Below are 20,095 nucleotides of genomic sequence, written 5' to 3'. Positions count from 1 at the left end.
AGTTTCTTATATTGGTTCTTGGTATGCCACTGTGCCTGTGATCTTACCTTTTATTATATTGCATATTTCATGCACACTTATTTCCAATACCTTTTATAATTTAAACTAAATTCTCTTTGGACCCACATTAAACTCTTCCTTTTTCTTGAAGTGCATTTTAATATATCTGATTTAGTTTTACACAGTATGTCTAAGGTCATATTTATGACTTTGTATTACACTGTTGACACTGACCTACATAGGGGGAACAATCATCATAATAAAACAATGGAAATCAGAGCTCGTACAGAAAGATATATATGTTCGGTTTTTCCGAGCATTGTTCGAAACTGGAATAATAGAGAATTATTGTGAAGGTTCGTTCGATGAAACCTCTGCCAGGCACTTAAGTGTGATTTGCAGGGTATCCATGTAGATGTAGATGCATTTGGCCAGTGACATCTTGCAGCCATGCCCCCTCAGCTGTTTGCACGATAGTTGTGAGCATAGTACAGCATGCAATGGCTCAGCATTACGGATTATGAGTGTTTACCATAAGCACAAATTCTCTTTTCAGATCAATCTGAAGACAATCATGATGACTGAAACCAGTAATTGAATAAACAAATATTTGCAATCAGAGACTGTTGTGGAATTTACAAATTTTCGTAACGCTGGACTGCTGTCACCTTCACAGTGACTGTGTCACCCGTCATCAATTTGATAATGTGTTTACTTGGGTAGCTTCCAGTATCTCAATTAGAAGTGTATCAATGTGCAGCCTCTTCATAGATTTAAGTTGTCCTGCAAGACCCTCTAGAGCTTTATGGATGTAGACAGTTGACAATTTTTCAAATGAACCTTCAGCAAATAAATAAATTACACCATAGGAAACTGTCCTCTTCAATTACCACTTTTTGGGTGGATTAGCCACACAAGGTCGCTTTGAGATTTGGGTGTTAATAATGCCCAATGGACTAACCGAACTACTGTGAGTAGAAATAAGGGATTTAGGCTTCATGGAAGTTCAATAAGCATGCAGGGAAGTAAGTGTCCACCCAGACAGAGCCCAACTTGCCTGGGTAAACCTTGTACAATTGATACACGAAATGTGTTTGCGGTTGTGAATATGGACAACCATCAGCTGCACAATGGAATGACGATAGTAATAATTTGTGCTGCATCAGGACTCAAACCCGGATTTTCCACTTATCTCAAGTGGTGCTCTAACCATTTGGCCATTCGAGCATAGCTCACAAGCATACACAAACTTCCGTGTCACCAACCATGCATCTACAGCCTGTACTCGCACATCCATTATGTATACTGCCGTACAGTGGAGACATTTTACTTGAAAGCCGCTTGCTCGACGTCGGCTAATAAATACAATATTGCAGTGCCTAAGTTATTCCAAATTACGATGCAACAATGCAGTGACTGTAGCCATTATGAAATACATGAAATGTATCTGCAGTTGCAAATATGGACAATTATCAGGTGTATAATGAGATGACGACAATGAAAATTCGTGCTGGACTGGGACTGAAACCCGTATTTCATGCTTATCATGAGCGGTCGCCTACCATTTGGCTATCCGAGCACATGTCAACAAATGGTTGATGGAATATGGAAATTTGGGTCTGCCTGTGAGTCAAGCTTATGGTTACAGAGGACTTGTGATGTGCATAAGTCACTAGCTAAGGAAGAACACACTCTTCAAACAAATGATGAGCTATCTGAGACACTTGCCATTTAGAACGCTCTAGGGGCACATGTAGCTTCATCAAAAATACCACAGATACAGCAATCTTTACCCCTCTCCCAACAATGCATCCCCTTTATTAATTTCATATGAAATTGTGGATTTCTGTGATATTTTGCAGTAATTTCCAGGGAGCATAACTAGCATAATTTTGTTGACTGGATGATGTTACTTCATGGTACAATTACACTGCTTGTTTGATATCTCGATCAATGATATCCACTGAGGCCCCAAACATTACATGTCCGGACATGCTTAATACAAATATAATGAAACAGATGTCCCAAAGCTAGGTAACAAGTGTTTAAACTCAGCATTCATTCAAACAATTTGCTTGTCGTGATGTTCAGGCAGCATAGTTGATATTTATGCTCTATATAGCACATTATGTTTCATAATGTCACTACCAACAGTGCTTGCAAAAGTGTGCAAAGAGGCTAATGACAGGACAGCAATTAATATGTATTATAGTCACCTACATTTTGTTCGAATATTTCACATGAATACTTGCCACTTATTTAGGAGATGAAATAATTTATAGATCTGATTCCTTTTCCTTGAACCCGGGGCCCTAGGTATTATGTCATAATACGCATTATAGAATGCTTGTCCAAGACCACCATACATTTGTGAAGTAACCAGATCAAAATCTTGATGACCAAAAAAAGATGCTGGATGAAAAGTGACTGTAAAAAACAAACCACAAATGAGTTTTCAAACATATTACTTTTCATTTACTTATTTTTTTTTATTTTTATTTTTATTTTTTTTATGACAATGTTTCTACATTTGTCTTACCTGGATGAGTGTTAGTTTCCGCAATATTGTCTCTTTGTAAGTTCCCATGCAATAACGATGGTTTTATATCTGCGCCTTCAAAAAACTGTGGTAGTTTCCTAAGTAGCTGTGACCACAGTTCTCGTGCCTCAGCATCTGCATACTGTAGAAAACATAAAATCTGTCATGCACAAACTACAATACTCTGCTCTGCATTTTACTTACAAATAAGTCATGCTGGCAATCAATGTATTCCCTTGATATATATTGTACTATCACTCAATACTGAACATATTTTTTCTAAAGTGTCATGCACATACCACAAATGGTAGCAAAATTAAAATACTAAGATTTATTGGCAACAGAACACCTTAATGAAATCATTTACTCATTTGAAACAATATTCTCATAGTAACATAATAAATAATTTATTTTACTATTCAAGTTTTAACACTATAATAAACTATTCTTTCTGCAATAAAAGAGACCAACTATTGAAATATTATATTTTTTGGAGTGTGTGGAAAAGAATATGTATAACCTAGAAATGTGTAAAAGTAGAATGATGGATTCAGTGAAAAACAAGAACAACCAGCAGTTTCCAAATGAAAATATTGGCCTATGATCAGCAAGAGAGATGGACAGAAGATAGAAAGATTAGGGTTTAATGTCCTAAGAATGATATCATGAAGAACAGAGCACAAACTCACATTGAGGAAGGAAATCAGCACTGTCCATTTTAAAGGAACCAACACAACATTTGTCTTAAGCAATTTCGATAAGTAATGCAAACCTAAATCTCTATGGATGGGCAAAGATTTATACTACTGCCTTCCTGAATAGAAGTTCAGTGTCTTACCACTGTATCACCTTTGCTGATAAAAGAAATGAATCTATGAAAGCAGCTGAGCAAGATGGCAGTGGTTAGCACAGTGGACTAGCATTCGTGAAAATGGCAGTTCCAATTCCTATCTTGACAGGCAGATCTATGTTTCCAGAATTTCCCCAAATCATTCCAGGCAAATGTCAGGACAGCTCCTTTGAAATGGACACAGCCAATTTTCTTCCCCATCTTTTTATAATCCAAGCTAGTAGTCTGTCTCTATTGACCACATTGTCGAAGGGATGTTAAACTCCAATCTTCCTTCCTTCCTTCCACGAAAGTAACTTATAAAGTGTCTTTAAAGTAATGAGTTTGATTGTTTGAGGCTTTGCAAGAACATGCAGGAGAATACAGAAATGGTAAATAAAATTTTAGGGACTTACGCAAGACAAAGTCCAACAAACACTTCACTATTGCAGTCTGTGTGTGTGTGTGTGTGTGTGTGTGTGTGTGTGTGTGTGTGTGTCACAATTTTTCATATCAAAATGTCAATAGGATACTAACAGACTCCATGAAGGCAAATGTTTCTGGAATAAAGACAACAGAGACTTATGAAAATACTGACCACAATACCCGAAGAAAAAGAATTTTAACTATTTCACACATTTTCCTTCTGGAGACATGAAAAGTGGAGAAGGTGGAAGCAGAAAGGTGCGAAGCGTCTAACAGAAAGCAGAAATACAAATACCAATAGCTCCAAAGTTGAACAGGAAGAGAAGCAATAGAGAAATCAAGGCTTCACATCCTAAACATTCAGTAAATTACCTGTGAATAAGGGAAAATTTGGGAAAGAAGACAGAGACTGACTGCTGATTTTTAAAGGGATTACATTTAGTGGTCACTGGTCCCTTTACCTGAGGTAATTCATCACTGGTGAGCTTATTATTGGAAGTCCTCTTGTTTAGAGTTCTGCTGGCAATGTAAAGTAAGGAAAAAATTCTCTCTCCCTCTCTCTCTCGCTCTCTCTCTCTCTCTGCAACAACACACAAATGTGTGCAAGCGCTTACACACACACACACACACACACACACACACACACAATTCTGATCAAGAAAGCTATGGGTGAACATACTGTGGCCAGTACTGGTCTGTACCACAATGATACACACTCATCCCAAATGATGTGGAAGGACATTCACTATAGAGAGGGGTAAGCACGTGAGATGGAGTATCACAATTTAGGATATAATGGTGGATAAGTCGTATGGGAGTGAGGAGAGGGGGGCACACCAGAGGGGTTGAACTTCCAAATGATTAAAAATACCATGTCTGGAATGAGGATTCTTATTTTGAATTGTTTTCAGTTTTGTAAGATAAAATACACATTGATGATAACTGCTGACAAGACAAATTCCCTCATTAGCATACAAATATTACATTTCTCATTTGCATACTTACATTCTCCTCAAGTAATCTAAATTGATAACTGAGTCTGTGTCTCACGAAAAAGGTCTGTAAAAAAAAGAAGAATCACTTGAAAGACTACAGCAATAATACAGAAACAGCTTATACCCAATCTTCAGAAATATTAACATCACTTCCCTTTTCAAAGGAATGGTAAAAATCTGCTTTGATTCATGTTTATACATATGATCACAATTTTATTACAAAAATACTTATGCTTACAGGCCAGTCACTGCACCATTCATTTTCCAAAAGTGTGTTCCCAAATCGTGTTTTAACATGGAAACCAAATTCTTTTACAAATTGGACATTTTCCTCCTTCCCTACAAATCCTTTGAGTTTTTGTTTGCCCAGAACAGCATTATGCAGGTGTAATCTTGCCAATTGCTGCCCAAGTTCTTGAGAGAACTGGTTCAGTGTTTTCATATCAATATACTCTGAAACAAACAAAGCTCCACCCAAGGGATTGTCCACAATTGCAAGAGGCTTTGGGACATATATTATGTTTGTTGCTGCAATAGCTTCTAGACTTTCATATTCACAATCAAATATCTCCCTTGCCTGAAAAACAATAAACATGGTACAGAAAATAAATAACACACTTGTGTCGTTTAAGATAGGTAACAAATGTCAACACTCATCAAACACAATACCAAAGTCTCAAAATTTTGCACTGCATTCATTCATTATTTCACCATTCAGTCATACTGTATAGTGCCAATTACAGAGGAGGATCTTCAGCAATGTGGAACAGGTCAAAGCACACATTAACAAAGTGAAGCAATTGTTGCAGATTTTTTTACAATTGGTGATCACTATCATGCAGTTACTTACAGAGGCACCAAACGTTGCACCTACTGATAAAACAACAAAATACAAAAGCCAATATTATGAAAATTATAGACCGCTACTCACCATATGTCGAGTCACAGACAGGCACAATGAAAAGACTGCTACACACATAAGCTTTCAACCAGAAGGCCTTCTTCTGAAATAGACAGCATACCCATACATACACACATTCATGCAAACACAGCTCACATACACATGACCACTGTCTCTGGCTTCCAGGGCCAGACAGTGGTCACGCGTGTGTGAACTGCATTTGTGTGTGTGTGTGTGTGTGTGTGATTGTGTGTGATTGTGTGTGTGTGTATGTGTGTGTCCACCACCCCTGCCCTACTATCCCTCCCCCTCCCCAACCCAACCTCCTCCTCAACCCTACCCAATCACCACTTCCATTATACACTGGTGCTGCTCCTCAGAGTGTGGCCTCAGTTGTCTGAGATTGCAGTCGTGTGTGTGAGTTGCGTTTTTGTGAGGGTGTATGTGTGTGTTTGTCGTCTAATTTTGAGAAAGGCCTTACTGGCCAAAAGTTATGTTTGTGACAATCTTTTTGTTGTCCTATCTGTGACTCAACATCTCTGCTATATGGTGAGTAGTAACTTTCCTTTTCACAATACTGCTACCTCTAATTTTTTTTCTTTTCCTGCTTCCCCATAGCCCATCCTTTTCAACTACAACTTAAAATGATCCAAATAAATGTCTTGATGAATTTCTTTATTGTCTATATTTTAAGGTATTTTTTTTTAGTAAATTACTCTTATTTCTGAAGTTTTGTTAGGCCATCTCAGTTCTTTTCTTAACATCCAATATACTTTTGTCTGCATTTGCTGTAATACTTCCTAAAGAAACGAAATTCACTTACAGTGTACTCCTGATTATTCAAGTGGATTATCCAGTTTGCACATTATTCATGCCTCTAAAAAAAATGCAACATTTTTCTCCAGTAAACAGCAATCAACAAGTTACTGCATGACAATAAGTGTTATTTCCATTGTTTAAACAACTGCCACTCGACAAGAGAGTACTGTTTCCATTGTTATCGGAAAGTCTGTTCAGTGTAAACTGAAAACAAACTCAGTTTTTTTTTATTTTTGTTTTGTTTAGGGCGCAAAAAACAACTGGTGTCATACGCGCCCAAGTCAAAACTATAGAACACGAACACAGATAGGAGGGAAACGATATACGTCAGTCCCAATGGACAGAATAGGTGACAGCTAAAAACAGGCACGTGGAAAAGAGGCTGAAAAAATCCCATACAAAACTGGAGGTCCAAAACTAAAAATTAAATTGCCTTCGCCATAGTGCTTTGGCAGATAAAAAGTAAAGCGGGGTCGAGAGGCCGCACGACATTCGCTAAAACGAGTGATAAATCAGAAAGCAATCCCAAGCCGGAATGTAAACTGTTTAAAAAAAAAAAAGGCATTCCAGCAGGAAGTGGCGGACATTTAAAAAATTTGGGCACAATGCATACAAAGTGGCAGGGTAGCACCATTGAGCAAATGACGATGGCTAAAAAGGCAGTGCCCAATAAGCAGCCGAGTTAAAATAATCTCCTCCCGGCACGAGGGCCGATAGGAGGTCGTCCAAGGTGCCGGGAGAGGCTTAATAATCTGAAGCTTATTCCCATGAAGGGAGGACCATTGGTGATTCCCAAGGGGCACCACCTCCTGACAGACGGCAATGCAGAGATCATCGGAGGGAATATAGGTACTCGCAGGCTGAGGTATGAGGACTGCAGCCTTGGCAGCAGTGTCAGCAGCCTCCTTTCCTGGCAGACTGAAATGACCAGGGACCTATACAAACATGACATTGGCTCCACCAAGAGCGAGCAAGTGACAGTTTTCCTGGACCCGCTGCACTAAGGGATGAGCAGTGTACAGCACACAGAGACTTTGGAGGGTGCCGAGTGAGTCTGAGCAAAGGAAACAATTGGGAAGGCTGCATTGCCAGATGTACCCTGTGGCCAGATACAAGGAGAAAAGCTCAGCTGTAAATATTGAGGAATGTGCTGGAAGCCAATATCGAAAGACACAGGTGCCAATGACGAAGACACACCCAACCCCACGGTCACTCCGAGAGCCATTAGTGTATACAAAGGTACTATCGCGAAATTCCATGCGAAGATCGTGAAACTGAAGGTGATAGACCAACGCTGGAGTAGTGTCCTTAGGAAGCGAACGAAGACCAAGGTTAACATGGGCCGCTTCACCAAGCCAAGGTGGTGATGGGCTCACACCCACTGGGAAGGCTGCAGGTAGCATAAAGTTAAGCCGCTGTAGCAAGTGACAAAAGCGGACTCCAGGAGGTAAATGGGACAAGCCCCATACCGACGATCAAAGGAATCATCAAAGAAGGAGGGGTAGGACGGGACCTCTCTGACAGGTCCCGGGAGAATCCCAAAGGGGATGGTGCGCGTTAAAGTGACCGAGTAGCAGAAATGGGGGAGGTAGCTGCCCACTAAGCTGAAGGAAGTCTGCCCTGGTGACAGCAGCAGATGACGGAGGGACATAAATGGTACAGAGGGAAAAAGTCTGGCAGGGATGGAAAAGGAAACTACAACAGCTTGAAGATGGGTAGTCTGAGAGATGAGTTGAAGGAGGTCATCTCGTATGAGCAACATGACGCCCCCATGAGATGGAATGCCGACCTCAGGGGGAAGGTCAAATCGAATCAGTAATGTGAAAGCTCAAAGCGGTCGTGAGGGCACAATTTCATTTCCTGAAGGCAGAGTACAAGGGGATGCTGCGATGCTAACAGCAGCCGTAAATCCTCTTTGTGGGACCAAAGGCCACGAATGTTCCACTGGAGGCCAGTCATGAGAAGGAAGAGATGTAGGGTTGACAACTCAGAGGCCACCGAGTGACAGCCGGTGTAGAGTCACTACTACAGGGCACAGAAGCAGGAGGATCCTGCTCCGTGGAGTCCACAGATGTGTCGGCGTGCTTGTGTGGTCGGTCCGTGGAGTGAGTCCAACGCTGAGAAACGGTTGGTGGTGTGCACTGGCGAGACGGAGGCCAGCTGGGCTAAGGGATGACGTGGCGACACCATCGAGCAGGATCTTCAAGTTGGCGAAGGAGAAGAACGTTTGTCTTTAGCGGACTTCTTCAAGCCCTTCTGGTTAGAGGAAGACTTGGGTGGTGTTTGGCTGCAGGGATGGAGGAAGTCTTCACGGGAGAACTCCTTTGTCCTTTCCTGCCTGCTGGTTGTGTAATGGGTTGCTTTGCCCCTTGAGACAAAGGGTTTGACGGTTTGTTGCACAGCGGGGCGGGAGGATGGCGATGCTACCTTGACACTGAGCGATTTCACAACCTCAGAGCCGAATTGGAGGTCACATGTCTGCGTGGTCATGTCCTTCATTGAGCAAGGGGCAGCAAGTACAGTACTATAGGTGCCATACCAGAGAACACAGGGTTTGCGACTAGACAGTAACTTGAGAGCTACTAGGTAAGGCACTTTTTCCTTTACCCAAATCTCTTGAACAGCCCGCTCATCTAGATACACAGGACAATCTCGAGAGGAGGCGGCATGGCCACCATTGCAGTTGATACAGCGGGGAGATGGAGGCGGACATTCGCTTTTCTGCGCATCCCAGCAACAGGTTACGCATTTGGCTGGGTGTCAACAAGATGTTCGATTGTGGTTGAAACGATGACACTGGTAGCAGTACATCAGATTTGGAATGTACGGCCGGACTGTGATAATTTCATAGCCTGCTTTGATCTTGGACAGCAGCACCACCACATCAAAGGTATGGAAACGAGTGCAGGTGGGCACGAAGAAGGAATCGACCTTTTTCTCTACACGATACACAACAACGACACCCTGATCACAGAGTTAAGACTGTATTTCAGCCTCAGTGAGACCGTCAAGCGGCCTGGTGTAAATTATACCACGGGAAGAATTCAAAAAAGTTCTATGTGCCTCAACGTGAACAGTGTAGCCGTGGAGAAGTGAGGCAGCAAGCAGTTGTTGTATTTGAGAATCAGAAGTCATCTCCAAAAGCAAAGTGCCATTCCGTAAATGATAGCAGGATTTCACAGGGCCAACAATTGCATCAACACCTTTCTCAATAATAAATGGATTGAGTGTGGCAAAGGACTGACTGTCTTCAGTACGTAAGACCACAAGAACTGCGGTGTAGTGGGAAGGGTCTTCGAATCAGTAGCCTCATTACGTTTACGTTTCGTAGACATCGATGGGTAGGAGAAATGACTCATCGCGAGGAAATCCCCCATGATTGCCAGCATCTCCAATGGCACACTCCTTCCAACTGGCGGCCCCCTTCACAAGGAGGCACACCTGCCTTAGGTGATCCTTCAAACCTCAGGTCACAACTCCCGAACACGTGATGGAGGGACCAATCGCCAATTTGGGAAGGTTACAGTTCAGGCAATCACCCCTCTCTGGGCCTGGCCTGTACCAGTGGGTACGTGCGAACCCTACCTGTCGACCCGGGGCTGGGAATTACGTGTTACCCAGTCACCTATTACGCATCATACACGTGGGTTGGCCTTCAGGAGCACACAGGGAGGTTGGCTGGTTGGTTGGTTGGTTGGTTGGTTGATTGGTTGGTTGGTTAAAAGAGGGGGTGAAGGGACCAAATTGTGAGGTCATCGTTCCCTTGTTCCCGGGAAATAATTACACAACAGAAAGAAGAAAAGAAAGGAGACGTATAGCACAATAACAGGAGAAAGGCAGCACCAGAAGAATGACGAAAGGACAACCCCACTACCATGGACAAAACACGAAAAGAAAACCACAGAGAGAAGCAAGAAACAGGTAGGAGGGGTAAAAACAGGAGAGCAGATGACCGTGGCTGGCCTACCAAGAGAATAAAAAGGAAAAGCCAGCCACTCTGCGACACATTAAAACATCCACCCTAAAAGCATTAGAGGGCAGAACACAATGGGACAAAGGACATGTGCTAAAACTTACATAGATTGATAAAACCCACCGACATGTATGAAACGTAGAACTAAATTAGGAGATGAGGTATTGTCAGATAAAATTAGCAGTAAAGAGTCTGGTAACCGAAGATTTCATCAGAGGGCAATCAAAGTGGGACAGTGCACCAGAATATGGACCACTGTTAACTGAGCACCGCATCGACACTGAGGCAGGTCTTCACAGTGCAGGAGGTAGCTGTGTCACCCAAGTGTGGTCAATGCGGAACCGGCAGACAACTACAGAGTCCCTGCGAGAGGTCTGCAAGGAGGACTGCCGCACGTTCATAGTCTCCTTAATGGCACGCAATTTGTTGTGCGTGCTGAGGTTATGCCATTTCATCTCCTAAAGCCGCAAAACCTTGCAGCATAGTACTGAACACAGGTCAGTTACAGAGAAGCCGATCTCCATAAGCAATTTCCACAGAGCCTGTTTGGCCAGCCTGTCGGCAAGTTCATTGCCTGGGATTCTGACGTGACCTGGGGTCCAGACAAACACCACTGAACGACTGGACCATTCCAGGGCATAGATGGACTCCTGGATGGTAGCTACTAAAGGATGGCGAGAACAGCACTGGACGATAGCTTGTAGCCTGCTCAAGGAGTCGGCACATAGCAGAAACGACTCGCCAGGGCTTGAACGGATGTGCTCAAGAGCACAAGATATAGCCACCAGCTCGGCAGTGAAAACACTGCAGCCATCAGGCAAGGAATGCTGTTCAATATGTCCTCCACAGACATATGCAAAGCCAACATGAGCATCAGCCATTGAGTCGTCGGTGTAAACCACATCATGGCCTGGGTACACGTCAAGAATCAAGAGGATGTTGCAGTGGAGAGCGGTGGAGTTAAGTGAGTCCTTAGAGCCATGTGAAAGGTCCAGGCAAAGCCACAGCCTAGGTATACACCGTGGAAGTGTACATGAATGGACCTCAAGTATAGATGGTGAAGGCAAGGACTCCAGTTTGGAAAGACGGGATCAGACACAAACTGCAACTCCCGCCAATGCGGGAGATGAACTGCCGTGGGTGGGAAAAGGAGACGATGATTTGGATGCGAAAGAGAACTACGAACGTGTGCAATGTAACTGGCCAGCAGTTGTGCACACCTAACCTGCAATTGAGGGACTCCGGTCTCCACAAGGACGCTGGTCACCGGACTCGCCCTGAAAACTCCTGTCGCTAGGCAAAGGCCACAGTGGTGCACTGGATAGAGTAAACGCAACACTGAGGATGCCGCGGAACCATAAACCAGACTCCCATAGTCAAGGCAGGATTGAAAAAGGGCTCTGTAGAGCTGCAACAGCTTAGAGCGATCTGCACCCCAGTTGGTGTTGCTCAGGCAACAGAGGGTATTGAGGTGCTGCCAGTATTTCCGCTTAAGCTGACGAAGGTGAGGAAACCAAGTCAATCAGGTGTCGAAAACCTGCCCTAAGAATCAATGTCTCTCCACTACAGTGAGTAGATCGTCATTTAAGTAAAGTTCTGGTCCTGGATGAATGGTACGACACCGACAGAAGTGCATAACACATGACTTTGCGGCCGAAAACTGGAAACTGTGGGCTAGAGCCCATGACTGCGCCTTGTGGATGGCTCCCTGTAGGCACTGCTCAGCAACACCAGTACTAGTGGAGCAGTGCGAAATGCTGAAGTTGTCTGCATACAGAGAAGGTGAGGCCGACAGTGCTACAGCTGCAACTGAACTGTTAATGGCCGCTAAAAATAGAGAGAGACAATACAGAGTCCTGCGGGACACCATTCTCCTGGATATAGGGCGAACCATGGGAGGCACCAACTACGACATGGAAAGTACAAAGCAACAGGAAATTTTGGATAAAAATCAGGAGTGTTCCTCAGAGACGCCACTCGTATAATGTGGCAAGGATATGATGTCGCCAGCTGGTGTCATATACTTTTCGTAAATCGAAAAAGACAGCAACTAGGTGTTGGTGTCTGGAAACGGCTGGCAGACTCAAGGGACACATTCCAGCAGCTTACAAAGAACGTTGGTGAGGCTGATGGGGAATAGCTATTCACATCAAGTGGGTTTAAACCGGGTTTGAGCACCGGAATGATGGTGCTCTCCCACCATTGCGATGGAAAGAAGACATCGCACCAGATCCGGTTGCAGATGACAAGGAGATGTCGCTTGTAGTCAGATGAGAGATGTTTAATCATCTGAATGTGGATCCAGTCTGGCCCAGGAACTGTGTTGGGGCAATGTGAAAGGGCACTGAGGAGCTACCACTCTGTAAATGGGGTGTTACAGGATTCACTGTAGTGTGTATTAAATGAGAGGACTTTCCCTTCCAGCCACCATTTGAGAGTGCGAAAGGCTGGGGGGTGGTTCTCCAATGCAGAGGTTCGAGATAGTGCTCTGTAAAGTGCTCGGCAATCGTGTTTGCATCAGTAGATAACACGCCATTTATGTTAACACTGGGAACACCTGTTGGGGTCTGGTACCCGAAAACACGTTTGATCTTTGCCCAGACTTGGGAAGGTGACATATGGCACCCAATGGTCGAGACAAATCTCTCCCAACACTCCTGCTTCCATCATTAGATAAGTTGGCGAACGCGGGCACGGAGCCGTTTAAAGGTTATGAGGTGCTCCAGGAAAGGGTGCCACTGATGCCACTGTAGAGCTTGCCAACACTCCTCAATTGCTTCACTGACTTCCGGCGACCACGGAGGGACTGCCTTTTGCTGGGGGCACCCTAACGAGCGAGGGATCGTGTTTTCTGCCACAGAAACGATTGTTGTAGTCGCCTGCTCAACCATCACATCAATGTTACAGTGTGGTGGAGATTCAACATTGATAGCAGAGGTGAAAGTTTCCCAGTCTGCCTTGTTTAAAGCACATCTCGGCAGGCATCCATGGGCCTGACGCTGGGGCAGTGACAGGAAGATGGGGAAGTGGTCACTACCACACAGGTCGTCATGTGCTCTCCAGTGGATAGACGGGAGAAGTCTTGGGCTGCTAATTGATAAATCAATGGCCGAGTAAGTACCATGAGCTACACTGCAATGTGTGGCGGCCCCAGTATTTAAGAGGCAGAGGTCGGACTGAGAAAATAAAGTTTTGACATCTCTGCCTCGGCCAGTAAGCATGGTGCCACCCCACAAGGGGTTATGCATGTTACAATCTCCCAAAAGTAGGAAAGGTTTAGGGAGTTGATGAATCAGTGCAGCCAATGAGTTCAGGGGTACTGCACCATCTGGAGGAAGATATACATTGCAGACAGTTATTTCTTGCATCATCCTTATCCTGACAGCCACAGCTTCAAGAGGGGTTTGAAGGGGCACAGGTTCACTACATACTGAGTTCAGGACACAGACGCAAACTTCACCTGACACTCAATTACAGTTGCTAAGGTTCCTGTAATATCCCTTATAGCAGCGGAGGGCAGTGTTCTGCATTGCCGGGAACCAGGTTTCCTGGAGGGCAATGCGGAAAGCAGGTGTAAAGCTTAACAGTTGAGGTAGCTCAGCCAGGCGGAGGAAAAAACCGCCGCAATTCCACTGGAGGATGACGTGATTGTGAGGCTACGAAGGCATGGAACATTCGATGAGGCAGTTTACGTCTCAGGGTCACCTGCTTCCACCGATTTATTTCCTGAGCCATCTGTATTCATGGTGTCTGAGGGTCCAGTGGATGCCAGAATCTCCACCTCATCCTCAGGAGCAAAGCTTGTAGGTAGTGGTGGTGTGGGTGCCACGGCAAGTCCCTTGGTCTTGTGGGTCTTCTTTTTGGATTTCTCTTGCTGATCCCTGGGTTTCTCTGGCTGGGAGGGCTTGACTGATTCAGTCTCCGGGACTGAGGATGATCGTGATGCCCTATGACCAGCTACATTTAGGCACTTCAGCCACTGGCAGGAGTCATCTTTCCCACTAGCAGAAACGTCGGAAGGAAATGACCCACAGTACCCCTTCCTAGCGAGAGGTGCCGAAGATGACTTACAGTTCTCTGGCTGAGAAGTGTGGACTGGTGCCCCAATGGTTGGAGAGGGGCGGGGGGGGTGCAGTGCTCCTGAGGTAGATGGAGTGGGAGCAACAGGAAGGGAAGTGCCCCCCATCATCAAGGGGGCAAGTGTAGTCTTCCAGCCAACCGAGGAGGTCAGAGCCACAGGATGTAGATGCTCAAATTTCCTCTTAGCCTCAGTGTAGGTCAGTCGGTCCATGGACTTGTATTCCATGATTTCCTTTCGCACTGTAAAATCCTGCAGTCTGGCGAGCAGGGGGAATGATGCAGTTGACACAGATGGGAGACGGGACACATGGAGTATTGGGATGTGATGGACGTCCACAATCTTGACATGTGACACTGGAAGTACAGCGGGAAGACAAATGGCCGAACTTCCACCACTTAAAGCACCGCATGGGGGGAGGAATATATGTCTTTACATCACAGTGGAAGACCATCACCTTGACCTTCTCTGGCAATGTGTCACCCTCAAAGGCCAAGATGAAGGCACCGGTGGCAACCTGATTATCCCTCGGACCCCAATGGACATGCCGGAAAAGATGAACACCTTGTCGCTCTAAGCTGGCACGCAGCTCGTCGTCAGATTGCAAAAGAAGGTCCCTGTGGACCATATGTAAGCTCTTATGGGGCGTGATGGTAACGGAAACATCCCCCAGCTTGTCACAAGCGAGTAATGCCCGTGAATGAGCAGATGTCGCTATTTTTATCAAGACTGACCCTGACCGCATTTTGGACAAGCCCTCCACCTCCCCAAACTTGTTCTAAATGGTCTACAAAAAAACTGTGGCTTCATCAAAACAAAGGAGTCCCCATCAGTTCTCGTACATACGAGGTATGGGGGTGAATATGGTTCGCTGCCATCCTTAGCCTGGCGTTGCCCCCATGGTGTGGCCAGGGAGGGGAATGATTTAGAGTCTTACTTCCTTGCATTCTACCGAGACTTAGAACGCTTAGAGACTGCTTGTGTTTGATCACCAGCAAGTGATGACGTGGTATGCTTCGTCGCGCATCATCCGCCCTGATGCCATCCACTCTGACCAGGGGCCCTCCCCACGGGTGCCACCAAACCACAGCTAAGGCCACCTGGCAGGATGGCCATTACCAGGAGTCCCGATTCCCCAGGGTGACAGGCATCTACTCCTTGGCATATGTGGGGAGTTAACGGTGCAGGCATCAACAGAGCGACCCGTGTTGTCAGGGGGCTACAACCAACAGGCACATGGCAGCCCTACCATAACGGACTGGCTACCGTACTGGATATGAGGTGCAACCAAGTTCATGGTCATCGTCAGCGCAGAAAGCGACACTGCATAGTGAATGGTGGAAAACACACCCAGGAAGGTGTCCTCACCCAACAGATGGAGGATGAGTGGGACTGCAATGCAACGACAAGAAAGCAAGCTACAGATCTCAAGGCACGATGGACACAATGCACCATGCAAGGCGCCCTTCACCAATTGGCTCCCTCTTCGGAAAAATTTTGGAGAATGGAGGTCAAACTCTACAGGGGACCATCACATAAAGGCCAAAGCATGTGAGACTCCTTTTAGTCGCCTCTTATGACAGGCAGGAATACCTCGGACCTATTCTAACCTCCGGACCCGCATGGGGGTCACACAGGAGAGAAGAAGAAAAAAAGAGGATCCTCAAATGCCGAAGCAGGGGAACGAGAGGAGAAGGGAAACAAAGAAAGGAAAAGGGAGCCAAAAATAAAGTTGAGACTGTTTGCATGTCAGCGACAGAATGCAGAACATTCCCACTAATACCACAGACATGTTCACCAAGGGAAGGGAAAAAGAATGGCAAGAGGATAGACATGCAGCACGAAAGGGAAATAGTGCTGCAAGGGCTGGGGCCCTGTGGTAGCCCAGTACGAACCCACCAGAGAGTTGAGAGCCTCCTGGGGGGAGTTTCCTGACTTTAATTGGTGTGTAAATGTCAATGAAGCAAGTTGAAAAAGAAAATTTGAGAAGGGGGGAAACTGCTGCAAAATTACGTGCTGATTGTGGTGCTGGAAAGAAGACTGTTTGGGACATTAAAAAGAATAGCAGAACATACAAGATTTTGTCAGTAGGTGCTATTCTAGTGCTGGACCATCTGCACGAAAAAGCATGACAAGATCTACATATGATGAATTAGATGCTGCTCTTTTGAAATGGTTTAGCCAATATCAAGCAGAAGCTGTCATTATTTCAGGCACAACGTATGCCAAAGAAGCTAATTTTTTCATGAAGCTCTAGGGTTAGAAGACGAGTTTAATGCCTCATCTGGATGGCTAACCAGATTCAAACAATATCATAGGATTCGTGAACTTACTGTGTAAGGAGAGAGGCTTAGTTCAAATGTTGTGGTAGCCGATTCCTTCCAGGAAGAGTTCCTATAACTTGTGGAAGAAGAGATTTTCACACCAGACCAAATTTATGAAGCAGGCAAAAGTGGTCTGTATTGGAAATGTTTGCCAAATAGAATCCTTGCTTTTAAGTGCAAAGTCCGTGCTCTGAAACATGTCGTCTACAAAATGCATTACAATTTTGAGCACTGCTACTGCTTCTGGGAATCGCGAAGTGAAACTACTAGTGATTAGAAAAGAAATATATACAGGGTGAGGCATTTATGGTGTCGTGGTCATTTTGCTCCAAAACAAAGGGCACAGTCAGAAATATTTTTCATAGAAAATTTGCAGTATTCATAAGAGGACATAACAGAGTGACCATAACACTCCTTGAAATGCCATTCTCAATGTTTTTCAGGGTCAAATTATTATTATTTTTTTTTAAATAGGGTGGTGAATTTTATTCTACAGAAATGAAAAGAGCATTCAATTCTGAGTATAAAAGTTGTAGTACATTTGTCCACTAGGGGTGACAGATGATGTAATGTTGGACAAATAAGACAGAAATTGGTTTCACACACTGACTTTACTGTCATCCATTTACATACAACACGTACAGTACTTGTACAGTGCATAATTGTAATTCTATTCACATTACAGATAATTCCAATTTAGTAAATGCTCAAAGTTACAGCCATTAACTTCGACGCATTTCCAAAGACACGCTTCAATAGACAGTTGAACATGCCTCAACATTTCTTTGCTGATTCCTGCACAGACATTCCTAATTTTTTGGCATAGATTTTCGGGTGTGGTTGGCATTTCTTGATAAACGTTGTCCTTAATATATCCCAATAAGAAAAAGTCTGGAGATGTGAGATCCAGAGAGCGAGCAGACCACTGGACAGGCCTTCTACATCCTATCCATTAATCAGAATAATCTCTGTTTAGTCATCCTCGAGCTACAGCTGAGTAATGAGATGGGCAACCATTGTGTTGATATCACATGGAACCCTGTTCCACAAGGGGCACATCTTCAAGCAACACTGGAAGATCTTGGTCCAAAAATGTTCGTAGTTTCCAGGTATTCAATTTAGCTTCAATGAAGTATGGTCCAATGATTCATAACCCTTGAATTCACACCAAACATTCACACTCCACTGCCTTTCATGCTCAGCTTCCAGTAACCATCTTGGATTTTCCACTGACAAACAATGCACATTATGTCAGTTCATCTCAGCATGATTGGGGAACGTTGCATTGTAAGAAAATAAAATGTTTGAAAATGTACCATCAAATTAAAAATAGCCCATTGGTAAAATTCAACATGCTTCTGGAAATCATCCCCATGAAGGACTTGATGTAGACTAATGCAATATGGATGGAATTTATTATGCTTAAGTATTTGAAGAACACTCCTTTGCAAAATTCCTGAATCACTTTCTAACAGACGGGGGAACTTACGAGAGGATTAGCAGTAACAGCAGCTAATACAGCGGACTTCCAAATTCACCCCGGTAACAGTTCTCCTTTGATTATGTTTTCTCAGTGCAAAACCTCCAAATTCAGAGAATAATTTCTTAAGTCATTGAAAACTTCATACAGATGGCCATCTCCTTTCAGGATACCATTCTCCGTAGAAGCTGCAAGCTGCTCTACCATTATTATGAGCTTCATCATAAATGTAAATTGTATCAATCCTCTCATTAATCATGTACTGAATGTACATATTACAAAATGACATGGAGCTTACTAAGAGCAGTATGTCATGTTCTTATGAGGTTTAAGTTGGCACTGGATAAGCTCGTACCAATGTCAACAAAACTGTAAACAAATGTTTATCCTTCTGGGAATACAAATAAAAGATCAACAAACCGCCTTAAGTAAACAAATCAATTTCCTTCACTGAATAGCAATAGCAAAATAAAAAGAGAGAGAGAGAGAGAGAGAGAGAGAGAGAGAGAGAGAGAGGAGTCATAGTGTGTCGCAACCATTTACTGTCTTATTTGTCCAATATCACATCATCTATAACCCCTAGCAGGTAAATGTACTACAACTTTTAAACTCAAAACACTTAGACTGGCATTTTAAGGACAAGTTACAGTCACTCTCTTAGGTCCCCTAATGAATACTGCAAATTTTGTATGAAAATATTTTTGATTTTACCCTTCATTTCAGAGTAAAATGGCCATGACACTATAAATGCCTCACCCGTCGCGCGTGCATATATATGTGTGTGTGTGTGTGTGTGTGTGTGTGTGTGTGTGTGTGTGTGTGTGTGTGTGTGTAAGACCAAGCATTCAACCCTAAGGTTTTCTATATGCATAATTAAATAATTAAAAGCAAAATGGAACATGGATGGATAGTGAAATTTTCAAAAATGGTTCCACACACATTTTGTACCACAAGTTCAGGGATTTCTAAAAGAGAAAGGATTGCCACAGAAGACTGTCTTATTGCTTGATAATGCCCTTTCACATACCGATGAGAAAATTCTCATACCTGATTATGGTCTCATCGTTACACAGTTTGTACCTCCTTACCTGACTGCCATTATACAGCCAATGGACCAAGGCATAATTGCACCAGTAAAACAGCATTGCCGGACTGGTCTTCTGAGAATGCTAGTTGTTGAGGATCATATGGTGGCAATCTGGAAGAAGCTGACAATTCTAGATGCCATACAAGAGATTTCTGATGCAAGGCAGGAAGTTAGGCCACATAAACTAGTTCGATCATGGAGAATTCTTCCACATGTAGAATAAACCGGCTTTTAAGGTTTCAGTCATGAAGAAATAACAGCTGGACAAATAATGAATCCGGCAATGAGTTTAAACAGTTTTGAAGATGTCGATGAAGAAAACTTGAATGAGTGACTGAAGGTCAACAGATATGAACCCAGCTTCCAGTACATAAGTTATGCCGAGGTTGTGATTGCTGCTTCACAATAAAACAATGAAGAGAATAGGGAATGTGAAAGTGGGGATGAAGACAGTGACCTTGTCAGTCACGGTACCTCACTGTAACGTGTTGATACTCTTCTAGATTGTATGGTCCATGCAGTGTTTCAGTACAATGACATTATTGCTACAAGAAAAATTCGAAAGGCTATGTGAAAAAATGTCAACTCCTCTCAGAAGCAGACTAGCATCAGAGACTACTTTAAGAAATAAACAAGCATACAGT

At 43.8% G+C, this 20,095-nt stretch overlaps 1 protein-coding gene across 3 annotated transcripts in view; it reads right to left on the bottom strand.

Annotated features, from left to right (window-relative positions):
- The window catches only part of LOC126180763 (fructosamine-3-kinase-like), a 62,052-nt gene that overhangs the window by 20,989 nt on the left and 20,968 nt on the right, over positions 1–20,095 (bottom strand). For all 3 annotated transcript variants that reach the window (XR_007536692.1, XR_007536693.1, XM_049924718.1), the window contains exons 3-6: positions 5,028–5,366; positions 4,800–4,853; positions 2,540–2,681; positions 2,253–2,427 (exon numbers count right to left, since the gene is read on the bottom strand). Coding sequence is in view for 1 of the 3 variants with exons in the window: in XM_049924718.1 (XP_049780675.1) it covers positions 2,253–2,427; positions 2,540–2,681; positions 4,800–4,853; positions 5,028–5,366 (710 nt within the window). In the remaining 2 variants the exon portion in view is untranslated. The remainder of the gene's footprint in view (positions 1–2,252; positions 2,428–2,539; positions 2,682–4,799; positions 4,854–5,027; positions 5,367–20,095) is intronic.

This window comes from Schistocerca cancellata, chromosome 1 (genome assembly GCF_023864275.1).
Source record: "Schistocerca cancellata isolate TAMUIC-IGC-003103 chromosome 1, iqSchCanc2.1, whole genome shotgun sequence".
NCBI classification, from domain to species: Eukaryota; Metazoa; Arthropoda; class Insecta; order Orthoptera; family Acrididae; genus Schistocerca; species Schistocerca cancellata.
This window is presented reverse-complemented; position numbering and strand designations above follow the sequence as displayed.